Consider the following 19,550-nt stretch of genomic DNA (forward strand, 5'->3'; position numbering starts at 1 on the left):
TCCTCTTTCCTTCCTAAATCTTCTATTCACTTCCTGCATCTCCTATTCACTTCCTGCATCTCCTCTTTCCTTCCTGCATCTCCTTTCCACTTCCTGCATCTCCTATTCACTTCCTGCATCTCCTCTTTCCTTCCTGCATCTCCTATTCACTTCCTGCATCTCCTCTTTCCTTCCTGCATCTCCTATTAACTTCCTGCATCTCCTCTTTCCTTCCTGCATCTCCTCCTCCCTTCCTGCATCACCTTTTTCCTTCCAGCATCTCCTATTCACTTCCTGTAACTTCTCTTCCCTTCCTGCATATCCTATTCACTTCCTGCATCTCCTATTCACTTCCTGCATCTCCTCTTTCCTTCCTGCATCTCCTATTCACTTCCTGCATCTCCTCTTTCCTTCCTGCATCTCCTATTCACTTCCTGCATCTCCTCTTTCCTTCCTGCGTCTCCTCTTTCCTTCCTGAATCTCCTATTCACTTCCTGCATCTCATATTTTTTTCCTGCATCTCCTTTCCACTTCCTGCATCTCCTATTCCCTTCCTGCATCTCCTATTCATTTCCTGCATCTCCTATTCACTTCCTTTTCTCTGACTGTCTGAGCGGCAGGTATGACCAGGTTTAGACATGTACCCTGTCCCAGGCCATACATGTATATCCATATTTAATTTGCCTTCTGTTTAATGCATTATTCAACAATATATGACTGTTTTGCCACCAACATGGATTCATACATTCATTTTATCATCAACTAAATTGTACATCAAATTATTGCAGAAAAAAAAAGAAATCAGTCAAAAAAATACATTTCTTTTACTAATATGACCGTATGGGTAATGGCATTACTGCATACCATACTGTGCACTGTAAGTTACTGCCAAATTGCTAGAATGAACAAGATCTAATATATTAGGATTTTCTAATAGGATTAAAGCTCAGGTTCACTCGCTCACTACAGTATTTACAGTATTTACAATATTTACAGTTAAAAAGCTGCAGAATATTCTCGTTGCTACAGTTTATTATTCACTGTATTTCTGTACCAATCACTGGAAATATTCCACTCAGTTATTGCTGATGGGCCAAGAAATACTCCAATTTGATATACCCCAGGAAATAAGAAGAGCAATAGGATTTAGAACCGGCTGAAAACCAGATGAGCCGCATTCTTATTTACGTGTACACATTTATAAGCCGCATTCTCAGGAAGGTTAAACTTTCCATAATGTCCAGCGTGGCAGCTCTTACAACAAATGCCTTTGCCTCCCGCAGCGACTGAGAGGAAGTGATCCCGTCCCTGGATCCTTTTATAATAAGCAGCTTTTACATTGGATCCTGGATATCTGTAAGTAGTGCAGTCACTGCCTTATCTGTCTCTATCAAGGTTCAGGGTAACAATAGCAGACAAGGGTTGGGCTTTATGTATTCCAGCACAAACACAAACATACAGTAGCATTGCCTTTTGTCATTCATTGCTGTTGTGGTTATACAGCGGACTAACATCACAATGAATTGCTCGGAGCGTACAGTAATGGTGAAGACACACAGAGCTACTAGTAGCAGCTACTTGTCGCGGCTACAGAAATAGACAATGCTGATCATTTACTGATAACTGTCTCTACGTGTGTTTAGCAGAGGCAATTCTCAGTATTGTCTATGGCAGGGGATTTTCTGGAGTTTAGCAGCCATGAAAAAGTAGCTGCTACTAAGTAGCTCTGTGTTTCTTCACCCTTAATATGTGCATGTATGTAGCATTTGGTTTGGGATTTAGCCAATCCTAACATTTTTCAAGGACCTCGTATTGAACGGAATTGGAACCCTTGCAATCATACAACTTTAAGGGTGAAGACACACTGAGCTACTTAGTAGCAGCTACTTTTTTAAGGCTACTGAACTCCAGAAAATAACCTGCCATAGACAATACTGAGAATTGCCTCTGCTAAAACACATGTAGAGACAATTATCAGTAAATGATCAGCATTGTGTATTTTAGTAGCCGTGACAAGTAGCTGCTACTAGTAGCTCCGTGTGTCTTCACCATAAAGCTCCGCACAGTTGAACGAGACCATTTTTTTGTTTACAATTCATGCAATTTTTAAACATTTTTTACAATTTGAATATACAGATTTGTGTACAGATTCAGTCTGGTATGTGTCCAAATGTGGAGGATTTAGTGTTTGCCAAATCCAAATTATGGCTTTGGTGCATATATGTCATATATATCATTGTCCCAACAGTTTTCGCACCATGGTGATTGATGTTATGTCGATCAGACAGGTTAGGATAAGGATAAAATCTGTGAATGTGTATCTGACAATATCCTGACATAACTTTTGTTCGATTGTCGTTATTATTAATCTGTATTTTAGTTGTCATAAGAGTAACTTTGCGTATCGATTGTACGTTTTAATGCAACAATCTAATAATAACATTCAGGTTGAAATTGTACAGCCCTACTTGTATACATTCTCTAAAACATATCAAGTACAGACAATACGCAGTTGCGGTGTGGAAAGAGATCCAGTACAGCTTATAGTAGGGCTCATTTTACAACCACAAGGTGTAGTGCAAGGTGCACTAGTTCAAACATCATTCACAAAAGTGCTTGCACCTACTTGTACTCTTTTGTGCCGGTTGAACTTACTTTACAGAATAGGATGCAAGGCAGTGACGTGACTTTTGGGGCCCAGGCCCCCCTTTGCAAAACATTTTTTCTGGGACCCCTCCAGCTGAAATCTCAGGTCACCCTACAGTGGAAGCAGACCCAGGCCCCCCTGCGCCCACTGGGTCTGTTCAGTTTTGGGCTGAGCCAACTGGGTGCCCTGGGCAACCCAGTCAGCCACCTTGCTCTGCCAGTGGGCATCAGTGGGCAGTGGGCCTCACAGGGATCATTATAGGCATTGTATGGCTTAATTCTATCATGCAGGGTAGGACTGGGCCTCCGGGACACCGGGAAAAATCCCAGTGGGCCCCGGCGGCCCAGACCCGACCCTTGCTGCGCTCCCCTTGCCCGAACCGCTCCTGCCATGACGCGTTAAATGTACCCGCTGGGTGAAGGACGTGGAGTGGGGGGCCCTGCGAGGGGGGGTTAGGGGGTCCCCTGTGGGGGGGGAGGCTATGGGCGTGGTCCATTTGGGCGGGCTATGGGCGCGGGCCCCGGTGGGCCCTTCACCCCCTCAGTCCGACCTGGACCCGGTAATCCTATTGCAGGGAGCAGTTGCACAGTTAGTATGACTAAAACCTGCAGCTCTTTGCTTAGAAATACTGACCATTTTTTCCAAGATTCTTCTACTCTCATAAAGAAACGTGTTTGGTGTACAAATGAGTCACTATTTACTTTGTATTATATTATCTGCTTAGCGGCTAGTAGCACCATTATATGATCTTACTCAAGCGAAGCAGCATGGCTAGAGCCATGTTAAGGTCTCTGTATACTTTCCATTTGTCTTTCGTAGCCCAGAAGATAAACAGGCCCCTACGCTTATATAAACAGGAGATCTTTTACCCGACACTGCAGAACTGAAAATAATCTAGGGAGTAAGGGCTGTGACACATGGGGAGATTAGTCACAACGCAACAGATCTTTCTTGTCGCGGGCAACTAATCTCCCCGAAATGCCATCCCATCGGCTAGAATGTATATCGCCCATGGGATGGCATATGTGGCACAACAATTTGCCGAAGTCGCTGAAGTTTCCTCTCAAGGCCATTTACTTTCTAGCCGATAGGATGGCATTGCGGGAAGATTAGTCGCCCGCGACAAGGAAGATTTGTCATGTGCGACTAATCTCCCAGTGTGTCACAGCCCTAAAGGTGGCCATACACTGGAAGATTCGCTCGTTTGGCGAGGATACCAAGCGAGCGGATCCTCTCCCAATATGGCCACCTAAAGGTGGGTAATATCGGGCTAATTCAATCGAATTACAATGTCGGGCATAGGCACCGTTGGATCAGGGGACGCATCAACGAGCCGATGTGGTCCCCGATCCGATGGAAAATCAAACCTGCCCAATCGAGATCTGGACAATTTTAGGCAGATATCGGTTGGGTAGACCCGTCAGGGGTACCGATACACCGGCTAATAAGCTGCCAAATTGGTCTAAAGGACCCAAATTGGCAGCTTAAATCTGTCCATGTATGGCCACCTTAACAAAGGCTAAAGCATAGGTTTTATTTTTAGGGATGATACACATTCAGGCGTTCTCTAGCTGTTGCATTAAGGTGGCCATACACGTTGAAATCTGCTCGTTTGGCGAGATCTTCTCCTGATCAAATAACAACAGTGGGCATAGGTGCTGTTGGACCAAGGACTGCATCAATGAGCTGATGTGGCACCCAATCCAATGGGACAATCAAACCTGCCTGATTGACACCTGCCCAATTTTTAGCCAGATACCGTGTATGGCCACCTTTACACATACAGTAGCAAAAAGAAGGCTCCTATAGGTTGACTTGTAGCTTTTGCTGAACAATATCTCCAAAATCCTTTGAAAGGTTCTGTGGGAGAGATGGTGTGGGAGAGATTGTGGGAATTGCAATACAACTAGTACAAGAGCTAGAAGGTTAGTGGGTTGGCTCTGGAATCTAAGATAGAAAATAAATCTTTATTAGGCGAAGCTCATAGTAATTATAGTATAGTTGACTATAACTGCACCCCACTAAGCATTTGCCCTCTTCCTGATTCCCCCCAATATGGCATTACCGTCACCCTTTGTCACAGTGTATGGTTTCTGAGCTTTTCCACATCGGCCATGTGATAAGTAACCCCCTTAATCATAAGCTCTTCCTATAACTCGATACCAGTCTTTCACAACCTTGGAATTTGAACCTATTCTTCTTTGTGGAATTACTGTAATTCAGGCACATTGATAGGTTTTCATGCATGAATGGATCATTTCAGTCCTTGCCTCAACCACTATGATGGTTCAAGTCAGGACTCTGACCAGGGCTAATCCAAACCTCTACTTTTATTGCTCCTCAGCCATTTAAAAGTCATCATTGCCTTTTGTATAATACACTAATGCTTCAGCTCACAGGCAGATATTACTATATAGAGGTTATTATCTTTATGGATTTCTTGGTATGGTACAGAATTTATGGTTCCTCCATTCATGGCAAGTTGTCCTGGTCCTGAGGCAGCAAAGCATCCCAGCACCATCAAACTACTACTACTACATTTGACTGTGGTATAGTACAGTTATGTGATCCATTATCCAGAAACCCATTATCCAGAAAGCTCTGAATTATCTGATCGAAGATGGAAGGCCATCTCCCATAGACTCCATTTTAAGCAAATAATTCTAATTTTTTAAAATCATTCTCTGCATCAATAAAGCAGTACTGTGTACTTGATCCCGAAAAGGATATAATTAATCCGTACTGGAGATATGGTGATTGAAGACCTCTTATCTGGAAAACCCCAGGTCCTGAGCATTCTGGATAACAGGTCTGACCATTTAACATTATCCCAAAAGGCTTGGGGATCATCTGGACGTTTTTCTTTTACATATGTGCAATACACATTAATGTTACTCTTGGATAGCAGGGATTTCCTTTTTATATGAATCTCATTTCCCCCATTCTTTTTCATATTGAGGAATCATGAATACAAATTTGGTTTGAGGTGGTATATATATGTGAAGATGTCCCCTCAGGTGGGTCCAAAACCTTAGAGAAGGGTGTCCAGCCTCAGGGTAAGAGGTGTGCTGCATGCTGATTTGCTGGTTTGAATACTCCTGGAACTATAGGAGGGTGACTATCATTGTTTTCATAGATAAGTAACTTTTTTATTGGTTACTAGAGGTCCTGGTCAAATGGTGGACCTCAAAGGTATCAACCTATTAAAGAAGTTGGGGCTACAACTGGCCTGTTTTGACAGAAGAACCTGAGGGTACCGGGAGGAAACAATAAAACCTTTGGACAGGTGTTTCTGGGCTTACCTTCTTTAGTTTAGTTGAGGACCAATGTTGCCAGGGCCCTCCTACTGCACCTAAAAGGGTGGCTTTAGCAGACTAGGGGCTTCCTCATACTACAGTCCGTAACACATCACCCCCCCCAAAAAACCCACCAAATTCAAGGACAAATAGCGCTGCCTTGTTTGTTTTCATTGCCCAAGCTGGCTCTGTGTTTCCAGACCCTTTGCCGTTGTTGGTTCTATTGGTTTTGACTCCTTGTCTTGTTTTCTGACTACGAATCTTCGCTGCCTGCCCTCGGCTCTTCCCTGACTCTGATATTGCTTCTGCCTGACCCCTTTGTACCCCATTCTCCGTATCAGCCTTGGCTGTGTGTAGGATCCCTATCTTCTCCGCAGCAGAAAGTCCGGGGCCCCAAAAGGGCGTTGATGAGAACCGGGGTTGCCAGGGCCCTCCTACTATACCTAAAAGGGTGGTTTTAGCAGACTAGGGGCTTCCTCATACTACAGTCCGTAACACATCACCCCCCCAAAAAACATTACTTTGGCACCAAATTCAAGGATAAATAGTGCTGCCTTGTTTGTTTTTATTTACCAAGCTGGTTCTGTGTTTCCAGACTCTTTGCCGTTGTTGGTTCTATTGGTTTTGACTCCTTGTCTTGTTTTCTGACTACGAATCTTTGCTGCCTGCCCTCGGCTCTTCCCTGACTCTGATATTGCTTCTGCCTGACCCCTTTGTACCCCATTCTCCGTATCAGCCTTGGCTGTGTGTAGGATCCCTATCTTCTCCGGGGCCCCAAAAGGGCGTTGATGAGAACTGGGGGTTGCCAGGGCCCTCCTACTATACCTAAAAGGGTGGTTTTAGCAGACTAGGGGCTTCCTCATACTACACTCCATAACACATCACCCCCCAAATTCAAGGATAAATAGCGCTGCCTTGTTTGTTTTCATTGCCCAAGCTGGCTCTGTGTTTCCAGACCCTTTGCCATTGTTGTTTCTATTGGTTTTGACTCCTTGTCTGGTTTTTCGACTATAAATCTTCGCTGCCTGCCCTCGGCTCTTCCCTGACTCTGACGTTGCTTCTGCCTGATCCCTTTGAACCACATTCTCTGTATCAGCCTTGGCTGTGTGTAGGATCCCTATCTACTACACAGCAGAAAGTCCGGGGCCCCAAAAGGGCATCGATGAGAACTGGGGGTTGCCAGGGCCCTCCTACTGCACCTAAAAGGGTGGTTTTAGCAGACTAGGGGCTTCCTCGTACTACACTCCATAACACATCACCATATTTTTCATTGTGTGATTGCCAAGGTAAGCAGAAAACCACTGCTTGCAGCAAAGCAGAGCAAGACTTTTTCCATAGGAACTATTTTGCAGATGGATGCATCACTTGCTCTGTTTGTGTAGCTAATAAATTAATTACATAGGTGTGTGATTATGCTGTAAGCATTCCCCGACCCTGTGCCGACACACAGGCTGAATCCTGATTGAGTAACTAGTCCCGTAACAATTTCATATTTGTGTTGTTAGGTCACAATGCTCTGCATTTTTGTCATTCCGTGTTGTGTGACAAACATTCTGATGCTTCAAAAACAAAAAAATGATGCAAAAGAGTATGTGCAGACATGTTTATATACTAGCGAGATTATTATTATTTTGAAATAATGGGCAAATTTGCAGAGGGGCAGTAACCCATAGCAACCTAACAGCAATTGGCTTTTGTCAACCAGCTCCGGGTTGGCAATGAAAGCAAACATTTGATTGGTTGCCATGAGTGCAAATTTGCCCAGTGTTTATAAATGAGCCCCAGTGAGTGTCGTAAATAAAAAGCTGGATTTTCTGTGGCGGAATCATTCTTTAAAGGGGTTCTTCACCTTTAATTAACTTTTAGCATGACATAGACATTGATATTCTAAGACGGTTTTCATTTTCTACTTTGTGTTGGTTTTTTTTGTTTAGTTATTTAGCTTTTTGTTCAGCTTTCCAGTTGGAATTTTAGCAGGTACCTGGTTGCTAGGCTCTTTTTTACCTTAGCAACTTGACAGTGGTTGGAACAAAACACAGGAATATGAGTAGACTGAATAGAAAGATAAAGAATACAAAATAACAATAAGCAAGTAAGCAAACAAAGCAATAGTTTTTTGGGTCAGAGACTAGTGATGTGCCAGTCGGCCCGCACCCAACCCTTCTAAATCCACCCCTGTTCTGATCCGCGGGCGCATATCTATTTATAGACCTGCCCCCGAACTGCCCCATCTCTGATGTCACAAATGGGGGTGCAGCTGGAAAGTTGTAGAAGAGAAAGACAAATAATTAAAAAAACTATAAAAAAATAAACATGGAAAACCAATTGCAAAGTTTTTTTTCAAACCCCATCAGTTAATAGAGCTTCTCCAGCAGAATCCTGCATTGTAATCTGTTTTTCTCATGGGGCTAGCCATATTCTTCATTTCCCAGGGTGCCACAGCCATGTGACCTGTGCTCTGATAAACTTCACTCACACTTTACTGCTGCGCTGCAAGTTGGAGTGATATCCCCCCCCCCTCACCCCCAGCAGCCGATCAGCAAAACAATGGGAAGGGAGCAAGATAGCAGCTCCCAGTAGGTATCAGAATAGCACTCAATAGTAAGAAACCCAAGTCCGGCTTGGGACTCCTCCAGTTACATGGGAGTAGGAGAAACAATAGGTTAGCTGAAAGCAGTTCTAATGTGTAGCGCTAGCTTCTTCTGAAAGCTCTGACTCAGGCACACTTTACTGCTGCGCTGCAAGTTGGAGTGATATCCCCCCCTCCCTCCCCCCCAGCAGCCGATCAGCAGAACAATGGGAAGGGAGCAAGATAGCAGCTCCCAGTAGGTATCAGAATAGCACTCAATAGTAAGAAATCCAAGTCCGGCTTGGGACTCCTCCAGTTACATGGGAGTAGGAGAAACAATAGGTTAGCTGAAAGCTTGGAGTGATATCACCATTCTACCGTGGTGTAACTACTTGTCACTGGGCCCCAAGCAAATTCAATTTAGGGCCCCAAAACATTAGGAAGTTGGCCTATATGTTGAAATGAATTCATTAATTATGGCGTTACTGTGCCCCTTTTGCTCCTGGGCCCACCTGCAACCGCAGGGTCTGCTTCCTCTGTAGTTACGCCCCTGCTATTGCATTGGAATTGTGGGATAAAAAAAACCATGCCCAGTTGTATCCATTTCTATACTTTGTGCATAGCAATTAGTCACCAGACCACACCTGCGTGTGATGTCACTTCCTCTGCACATGGCTAAAGGAGGAAGTGATGTCACACACATGCGGAAATGCCCCATTGACAATGAAAAATTGCTATCTGCAAATGCTTCTAATGTCGTCACCACTTGCGAGATTGCAAAATATCAGGAGAATGCTATTGGCCAATGGGAGATGGGGGGGGGGGGGGGAGCGCGGGTAACTCCAAAAAACTAGTGAGGGTTTGCCAGTTCTGCCTAAGGTTGCCCTGTACCCCTTCAGTCATCATATTTCAAGAAGTTTGGGAAGGTTTTTTATTTTATTATTATATAGGCACCCAAGGGCCGCCCTCCCCCCCAAAGATGCATCCCTAGGTACAGGTCCTCGAGTGCCTATATATAAATACAGCCCTGAGAATGTAGAGAATATTCATTTGCTAAAATCATTCCCGCTAAAATCAATGAAAAATGGTTGCCTGATCGCAATTGCTCTAGAAAGGTTTTAGATGGTATTAATTACAGGGGTTTTTCCTACAAATATCTGAAGCAAAATGTGAAAGTTCTTGCAAAGGAAAGCAACCCCAATTACACTGACGTAAATATTTTTGCTAAATATGGTGGCTACATGGCAGGACCTGACTGGCAATCTGTGGGTTCTGGCAAATGCCAGGGGGGCTGTAAGGTGCCACAGACAGTCACTATTTATTGGGCTGGGGGGGGCTGTTTGTGCCTCTGGGTACTGGGAATGCCAGAGGGGCTGCTGTAAGGTGCCACAGACAGTCACTATTTATTGGGCTGGGGGGGCTGTTTGTGCCTCTGGGTACTGGGAATGCCAGGGGGGCTGTAAGGTGCCACAGACAGTCACTATTTATTGGGCTGGGGGGGCTGTTTGTGCCTCTGGGGTACTGGGAATGCCAGGGGGGCTGTAAGGTGCCACAGACAGTCACTATTTATTGGGCTGGGGGGGAGCTGTTTGTGCCTCTGGGTACTGGGAATGCCAGGGGGCTGTAAGGTGCCACAGACAGTCACTATTTATTGGGCTGGGGGGCTGTTTGTGCCTCTGGGTACTGGGAATGCCAGGGGGGCTGTAAGGTGCCACAGACAGTCACTATTTATTGGGCTGGGGGGGCTGTTTGTGCCTCTGGGTACTGGGAATGCCGGGGGGCTGTAAGGTGCCACCGACAGTCACTATTTATTGGGCTGGGGGGGGCTGTTTGTGCCTCTGGGTACTGGGAATGCCAGGGGGGCTGTAAGGTGCCATAGGCAGTCACTATTTATTGGGCTGGGGGGGCTGTTTGTGCCTCTGGGTACTGGGAATGCCAGGGGGGCTGTAAGGTGCCACAGACAGTCACTATTTATTGGGCTGGGGGGCTGTTTGTGCCTCTGGGTACTGGGAATGCCAGGGGGGCTGTAAGGTGCCACAGACAGTCACTATTTATTGGGCTGGGGGGGGGGCTGTTTGTGCCTCTGGGTACTGGGAATGCCAGGGGGGCTTGTAAGGTGCCACAGACAGTCACTATTTATTGGGCTGGGGGGGGGCTGTTTGTGCCTCTGGGTACTGGGAATGCCAGGGGGGCTGTAAGGTGCCACAGACAGTCACTATTTATTGGGCTGGGGGGGCTGTTTGGGCCTCTTTTACTGCCAGGGCCTAGTTTGAATCTCAGTCCCGACCTGTTACATGGCTGCACAGCGGAAAGGTACTTGTTACAGGTTCATGCAGTGGGTACCATACATCACTAGCGCATATATTATTATTAACATTTATTTATAAAGCGCTAACATATCCCGCAGCGCTGTACAATAAGTGGGTTACATACATTGGACATACAGAGTAACATATAAAGCAATCAGTAACCGATACAAGAGGTGAAGAGAGCCCTGCCCAAAAGAGCTTACAATCTACAGGAGTCTTTCTATAACACAGCGGCAGATTTACCATTGTTTCCGAACAATCAATTGCAATCTGATTGGAACAGCCAGTGTAACTTATTACTGCAACAATACATCCAATGGACCAAAGTGATTTGTTATAAATTGTATAGGTTAATGAAAGAGTCTTCTTGGAAAATGTCATTGCACTTCCTGGAAAGGGGATTTGACCAATATTGATATTTTCTATTGATTGGATCCCATTGCCCATAGCTGCTGAGGGATTCCGTGCCTCAGGCCAGTTGAGATTTTCTCCAACCTGAATCCTATTTACCAGCGCATTTTGTTATCTAAGATAGAGGCGACAGAGTGCAATGATGCTGAGCCGACGGGGCATTTAATCAAACATCAGGGGGGCAGATATAGTGGTGTTTGTGGTGTTCGGTGCTATGAAAATGATTTATTTCCCTGGGATATTTATGGGAACAAAACAGGGAGGGAAGTGACTGTAAACAGAGCAGGTTCTCATTGGAGCAGGGGTCCTCAAACTTCTGACCCAAGGGGCCGGATCAAGGGCCCCTTAGACTGTTGGGGGGCCAGACCCCCAGAACCCCCCCCCCGCCGCCGCCGGGGGTGGTGCTGGTGAATTAGCCCACATCCTCTTTCATATCCCGCCCACCACCACCACCCTCTCCATCAAACCAGACTGTTCACATATGACAATAAACTTGAAACATTACCCCCCTGAGTCCTCTCTTTTCAATGCCAGTTGGGAGAACGCTGCGGGGGGGCGGGTAAATTCCTCTGGGGGGCCGGATCCAGCCCGCAGGCTGTAGTTTGGGGCCCGCTGATCTACAGGGTTGCGTCCAAGGAGCCTCCTCCGGCCGTGTCCCCCGCCGCGCACCCCTAAACCCACCCCCCGCAGGGGCCCCTGTCCGACATCCTCCCCTGAACCCATATGTGAATCAGGTCAGGGGAGGACATCTGAGGCCAGCGGAAGCAGCAACAGGGTCGGGTCGGGTCCGCTGGGGCCCACCGGGTATTTTCCCGACGGCCCAGTCCGACCCTGAGCATCTAGAATTAAAAGGTACCTGTAGGGCCTAGGTTAAATGTCATTGGTGGGCCCCAACTGCCCCAAAAATTGTTGTTATAGAATAACCCTAAAATTCATGATGCCCAGAGGTGCTGCCCTGGACTAACATACCTGTTATAAATGTATTTAAAAATCTGAGCTGTCAATCATATATTGCCTGCCCCGCCTCTATGCCGCAGGCATAGAGGCGGGGCAGGCAATATATGATTGACAGCTCAGATTTTTAACTACAATTACTTTCACTTTCCATTCAGCACTTCCTAGATATCACCTAGATGGCAAATGCATAAGATTTCGGGGGGATACACAGCTTCCCTTAATAACAGTGCCCACAAAATGGCGCCGGCCTGCTAACTGTAACAGTAAATTCCAAGACTGAAGGGAAAAAAAACGAAATCGTTTATACGGTGCAAGTAAAGTTTCTTTTGCTCCACTAACATGATAGAAAAGGATTTGGAATTATCTTTTAGGGTGACGGGTCCCCTTTAAGAAGCCATTTATTACATTTCTGGACTACAGCTCCTAGACATTGCTGTTATGGAAGGTTTAACGCCCCCCCTTTGACAGACAATGACTATCAACAATTAAAACAATCTCATTAATGACAAACCCGGCAAAACGAGTTAACGTTTAAACCGTTTTTTTTATGTTTGAGTGCTTTTCCCTTAAATAGTTTTGCAATAGTCCCAAGGCATGAGGCTTACGTTACACTGCGACGCTTTGGGTTAGTTCAGCTTCCATGCCAAGAAGGTAAAAGGGTTACATGGAAACTCCCTGCCCCACCCTCGGTTGCCTCCTGGCTGTGTTTAATCAGTAGCTCGCTCATTAGCCGCAAACTCACAGGCATGCTAAACTGGCGTCCTGGGAATAACAATAGCATTGGGTCTGGGTTGCTGAGGCCCGGTCGGCTCCAGGAAGTAGTAGGTACGAGTTCTGTATATTTTATTCCCCTGTTCCATGCTTTCTCCCTCCCTCTCTCTACTTCTCCCAGTGGGTGAGCTTTAGCCTATAGGATTAACCCATGTAAATGGGGAGCCATAAGGAATTTGTTCCCAGAATCCCTTTGACATATTTGCATGTGTATGAGGCGGTCTCCTCAACCCTTTTAGCTTGTTTGTGTATCCTCACTCCTGGCTCTCCCTAAGCTGATTAGAAAACCCTGCACAATGGTGAAACTGGTCTGTAGTTGGGAATCTGATCAGTGATTATCCTGCCTTCTGCTTTAAAAACCCAGTGGATGAGCCTTGGCCTATAGGATTAACCCATGTAAATGGGGAGACATAAGGAATTTGTTCCCAGAATCCCTTTGACATATTTGCATGTGTATGAGGCGGTCTCCTCAACCCTTTTAGCTTGTTTGTGTATCCTCACTCCTGGCTCTCCCTAAGCTGATTAGAAAACCCTGCACAACGGTGAAACTGGTCTGTAGTTGGGAATCTGATCAGCTATTATCCTGCCTTCTGCTTTAAAAACCCAGTGGGTGAGCTTTAGCCTATAGGATTAACCCACGTAAATGGGGAGCCATAAGGAATTTGTTCCCAGAATCCCTTTGACATATTTGCATGTGTATGAGGCGGTCTCCTCAACCCTTTTAGCTTGTTTGTGTATCCTCACTCCTGGCTCTCCCTAAGCTGATTAGAAAACCCTGCACAACGGTGAAACTGGTCTGTAGTTGGGAATCTGATCAGCTATTATCCTGCCTTCTGCTTTAAAAACCCAGTGGGTGAGCTTTAGCCTATAGGATAAACCCATGTAAATGGGGAGCCATATGGAATTTGTTCCCAGAATCCCTTTGACTTATTTGCATACGTATGAGGCGGTCTCCTCAACCCTTTTAGCTTGTTTGTGTATCCTCACTCCTGGCTCTCCCTAAGCTGATCAGAAATCCCTGCACTACGGCAAAACTGGTCTGTAGTTGGGAATCTGATCAGCTATTATCCTGCCTTCTGCTTTAAAAACCCAGTGGGTGAGCTTTAGCCTATAGGATTAACCCATGAAAATGGGGAGCCTTAAGGAATTTGTTCCCAGAATCCCTTTGACTTATTTGCATACATATGAGGCGGTCTCCTCAACCCTTTTAGCTTGTGTGTGTGTATCCCAACTCCTGACTCTCCCTAAGCTGATCAGAAAACCCTGTGCTACACTGATGAGCCCCAAGAAAGGCGAAACCGGTCTGTAGTTGGGAATCTGATCAGCTATTATCCTGCCTTCTGCTTTAAAAACCCAGTGGGTGAGCTGTAGCCTATAGGATAAACCCATGTAAATGGGATTTTTCTAAGAGCCTTAAGGAATTTCTTCCCAGAATCCCTTTGACTTCTTTCTCCTTTACTTATTAGTTCCTCCTTGGTCCCCTCTGCCCTGCTAGTTTAGTTAAAGGGGGACTTGTTGCCCTAAGAAATAATCCTAAATGCATTTCTATTGTCCTTGTCAAGCATAATAAACTTCACTTACACTATATAAATAATATAAATCCTGATTCTTCAATCTTGAAATTACTCAATCACAGCAAGCAGGGAGCTGCCATTTTGTAGACACTGTTATAAAGGCAAGCTTTGTATCATCCCAGAATCTGGTTTATTTGATAGAATGGAGGACCAAATGCTGTGCCTATGTACTGGCTAGATCAGGGGTGGGCCTTTCAGTCCCCTCCCCCCCCAGCATCCTCCAGCTTTACTCCCCAACATCCTGCAGCTCCCCACCCCAGCATCCTCCCCAACATCCTCCAGCTCCCCCCCAGCATCCTTCAGCTCCCTCCCAGCATCTTTCAGCTCCCCCCAGCATCCTTCAGCTCCCCCCAGCATCCTTCAGCTCCCCCCCAGCATCCTCCAGCTCCACTCCCCAGCATCCTGCAGCTCCCCACCGCAGCATTCTCCCCAACATCCTCCAGCTCCGCCCCAGCTTCCTGCAGCTATCCCCCAGCATCCTCCATCACCCCCCCAGGGATCTGCAGCGACCTGCGGCTCCTTCGCTCCCTATGGCATCCTCTGACTTCTGTCCACCCGGCAACCTTTTATATGGTTGCACCCCATGCACACTGACGTCAAGCTCATGCACGGGGTGCAACCAATCAGGGCCCATATTTCTTTTAAGGGGCCCGTGTTGGGGGGCCAGATTAAAAAGGCCAGCGGGCCGTAGTTTGCCCACCCCTGGGCTAGATGGCGAGGAGGGAGGGTGGGAAGTAAGTATTGCAGTGACATCTAGGAAGTGCTGAATGGAAAGTTAAAGTTATGGTCTGCCCCGCCTATAGCCATAGAGGCGGGGCAGGCAATATATGGTTGACAGTTGGAATTTTCAAATGCCTTACTAATGGGTATGGATGTGTTAATAAAAAAAAGGAATATGGGTATCATGTTTAATTTGAAAAGTATGGTCTGGGTGAAAGGTCCCCTTTATGAGATTTATATTGCATTATATTTCCATTTCTCAATGAAGAAGTTCCATATGACCATGGTGTTCCTTCTGCAAGTACCGTACCCTCTCTATTAGAACAATGTGCGTATATTATAGAGCACAAATGATCTCTAGTGAAAATGGGAATCTTTCCTTTTCAGGTTCCCAGTCTTGTGGATAGCGGATCCCAAGGCCGACATGGATTTCACAATGGGGGACTCTCTGGGTTGGAATCCTGATTTCCCAATCTCCGATCCCAAGGGGACCATGAGAGACCTCAATGAGAGACTGGCTGATTTTATGAAACACTGCTACGACCTAGAAGAGTCAAATCGCATGTTGCAAAGGAAGATTGAAGAACGAGTGAAAAAATTTGCCCCCGTGGGGTATGACTGGCAGAAAAAGGAGAAAGAGAGCAACGACCTCCTACAGTCAGTAAGTCCCATAGTTCTGTATCATTGCAGCATAATAGGGATAATTCTGTGTTCCACACAAACAGGACGTATCTGGGCAGTACAGGTATGGGACCCGTTATCCAGAATGCTCGGGACCTGGGGTTTTCCAGATAAGGAGTCTTTCCATAATTTGGATCTCTTACCTTAAGTCTGCTAAAAAAATTATTTAAACAGTAATTAAACCCAATAGGATTGTTCTGCCCCCAATAAGGGGTAATTATATCTTAGTTGGGATCAAGTACAGGTACTGTTTTATTATTACAGAGAAAAGGGAATCATTTAACCATTAAATAAACCCAATAGGGCTGTTCTGCCCCAATAAGGGGTAATTATATCTTAGTTGGGATCAAGTACAGGTACTGTTTTATTATTACAGACAAAAGGGGATCATTTAACCATGAAATAAACCCAATAGGGCTGTTCTGCCCCCAATAAGGGGTAATTATATCTTAGTTGGGATCAAGTACAGGTACTGTTTTATTATTACAGAGAAAAGGGAATCATTTAACCGTTAAATAAACCCAATAGGGCTGTTCTGCCCCAATAAGGGGTAATTATATCTTAGTTGGGATCAAGTACAGGTACTGTTTTATTATTAGAGAGAAAAGGGAATCATTTAACCATGAAATAAACCCAATAGGGCTGTTCTGCCCCCAATAAGGGGTAATTATATCTTAGTTGGGATCAAGTACAGGTACTGTTTTATTATTACAGAGAAAAGGGAATCATTTAACCATGAAATAAACCCAATAGGGCTGTTCTGCCCCAATAAGGGGTAATTATATCTTAGTTGGGATCAAGTACAGGTACTGTTTTATTATTACAGAGAAGAGGGAATCATTTTTAAAAATGTGAATTATTTTATTAAAATGGAGTCTATGGGAGATGACCTTTCCGTAATTTGGAACTTTCTGGATAATGGGTTTCCAGATAGGGGGTCCGATACCTGTACTAATATGTAGGCTCATAAAATGAATTTAAACCAAAAGCCTCCTGCACACCCACTCCCTTCTCAGCCGCCACAAGCAGCGGGTGCCTTATAACTGGACTTTCTGGCTCGCGAGGAACAGTATGCATAAACTATTTCTTCCTCCAGGGAACACGGGCTCAGCTGAACATTCCAGACAACACATATACAGTATTTCTGAATTATACAATACAAATAAAACAAACATTGTTTTGGGAGTATTTTGCCACTATGGAATAAGTTCTCTGAGAGGTGTTTGTCACATTGTGACAGATTTTTTTATATTTAATTTTGAAGTTTCCCATGGGGCTAGCCATATTCTTTATTTCCCAGGGTGCCAAAGCCATGTGACCTGTGCTCTGATAAACTTCAGTCACACTTTACTGCTGCGCTGCAAGTTGGAGTGATATCCCCCCCCTCACCCCCAGCAGCCGATCAGCAGAACAATGGGAAGGGAGCAAGATAGCAGCTCCCAGTAGGTATCAGAATAGCACTCAATAGTAAGAAATCCAAGTCCGGCTTGGGACTCCTCCAGTTACATGGGAGTAGGAGAAACAATAGGTTAGCTGAAAGCAGTTCTAATGGGTAGCGCTGGCTCCTTCTGAAAGCTCAGACTCAGGCACACTTTACTGCTGCGCTGCAAGTTGGAGTGATATCCCCCCCCTCACCCCCAGCAGCCAATCAGCAGAACAATGGGAAGGGAGCAAGATAGCAGCTCCCAGTAGGTATCAGAATAGCACTCAATAGTAAGAAATCCAAGTCCGGCTTGGGACTCCTCCAGTTACATGGGAGTAGGAGAAACAATAGGTTAGCTGAAAGCAGTTCTAATGTGTAGCGCTGGCTGAAAGCTCAGACTCAGGCACAAGGCACTGAGATGGCGCCTACACACCAATATTACAGCTACAAATACATTTGTTGGTTCAAGATTAAAATGTTAAATGGCAGAGGGAATTATTTGCTGTGTAACTGTGTAATTTAGAAATAAAAATTACCCCATAAAAACAGTGAAGCAGTGGCCCATATTACCCCTGCAAGCAAGCTGATGTTGCTGACGTTAAGGCTATATACAGAGTTTGTTGGGAATAGTTGGAGCATCATTTAAACACAAGCAAGCAACAGAACAAACCCCTAGATAAAGCCCCATAAGTAAGAAGCAACCCCCATCTTAACACAGTCTGCTACCTGCTCGTCCTCAATTGGCTCTGAGGTAGAAGTTGGCCTTGAACTGTATCCGTCGCTACTAACAAATTGATTTCCTAATAAAGTTGTTAAACAGCTCCCTGTCTGTTATTAGTACTCGGATAATTATTTGTAATCCTTTCCTTGGGTGCCAGAAAGCTATAAAGATCATGAATCATACCTGGCACATCAATGCCGGCTATTAGCGCCTGACTCTGATATATTGCATCGTTTTTGGCTTTGCTTTCCCTTCAATCACGACACCATTGTTTTTCCTCTGCAGATTAGAGACACCATTATGCAAAATGCTACGATCTCTCTAGACATCGACAATAACCTCATGGACCTCACGCTACTTAAGGAAAGGTCGGCTTTTGTCTTTTTTTCGCTTTGCCAATGTGTCAAGCATTTTATAGGCCTACGTATACTTAATACAGTTATGGGACCTGTTATCCAATATGCTCGGGACCTGGGGTTTTCCGGATAAGGGATTTTTCTGTAATTTCTCCATAACTGAAGTCTGCTAAAAATCATTTAACAATTGAATAAACCCAACAGGATTGTTCTGCCCCCAATAAGGGGTAATTATATCTTAGTTGGGATCAAGTACAGGTACTGTTTTATTATTACAGAGAAAAGGGAATCATTTAACCATGAAATAAACCCAATAGGGCTGTTCTGCCCCAATAAGGGGTAATTATATCTTAATTGGGATCAAGTACAGGTACTGTTTTATTATTACAGAGAAAAGGGAATCATTTAACCATGAAATAAACCCAATAGGGCTGTTCTGCCCCAATAAGGGGTAATTATATCTTAGTTGGGATCAAGTACAGGTACTGTTTTATTATTACAGAGAAAAGGGAATCATTTAACCATGAAATAAACCCAATAGGGCTGTTCTGCCCCCAATAAGGGGTAATTATATCTTAGTTGGGATCAAGTACAGGTACTGTTTTATTATTACAGAGAAAAGGGAATCATTTAACCATGAAATAAACCCAATAGGGCAGTTCTGCCCCAATAAGGGGTAATTATATCTTAGTTGGGATCAAGTACAGGTACTGTTTTATTATTACAGAGAAAAGGGAATCATTTAACCATTAAATTAACCCAATAGGGCTGTTCTGCCCCCAATAAGGGGTAATTATATCTTAGTTGGGATCAAGTACAGGTACTGTTTTATTATTACAGAGAAAAGGGAATCATTTAACCATGAAATAAACCCAATAGGGCTGTTCTGCCCCCAATAAGGGGTAATTATATCTTAGTTGGGATCAAGTACGGGTACTGTTTATTATTACAGAGAAAAGGGAATCATTTAACCATGAAATAAACCCAATAGGGCTGTTCTGCCCCCAATAAGGGGTAATTATATCTTAGTTGGGATCAAGTACAGGTACTGTTTATTATTACAGAGAAAAGAGAATCATTTAACCATGAAATAAACCCAATAGGGCTGTTCTGCCCCCAATAAGGGGTAATTATAT

The 19,550-nt window shown here is 44.8% G+C and overlaps 1 protein-coding gene across 2 annotated transcripts in view; it reads left to right on the forward strand.

Moving 5' to 3' along the window:
* Positions 1-1,195: 1,195 nt before the first annotated feature.
* krt222 (keratin 222) overlaps positions 1,196-19,550 on the forward strand; it is a 37,079-nt gene continuing 18,724 nt past the window's right edge. The window contains exons 1-3 of one of the 2 annotated variants that reach the window (XM_004918694.4): positions 1,196-1,335; positions 15,621-15,894; positions 18,344-18,426. In XM_004918694.4, the coding sequence (XP_004918751.1) occupies positions 15,658-15,894; positions 18,344-18,426 (320 nt within the window). In that variant the 5' untranslated portion in view covers positions 1,196-1,335; positions 15,621-15,657. Of the gene's footprint in view, positions 1,336-12,919; positions 12,994-15,620; positions 15,895-18,343; positions 18,427-19,550 lie in introns of those variants that run through there. The other variant, XM_031894712.1, reaches the window with a different exon arrangement.

The sequence above is a fragment of the Xenopus tropicalis genome, chromosome 10 (assembly GCF_000004195.4).
Source record: "Xenopus tropicalis strain Nigerian chromosome 10, UCB_Xtro_10.0, whole genome shotgun sequence".
In the NCBI taxonomy this organism is placed as follows: Eukaryota; Metazoa; Chordata; class Amphibia; order Anura; family Pipidae; genus Xenopus; species Xenopus tropicalis.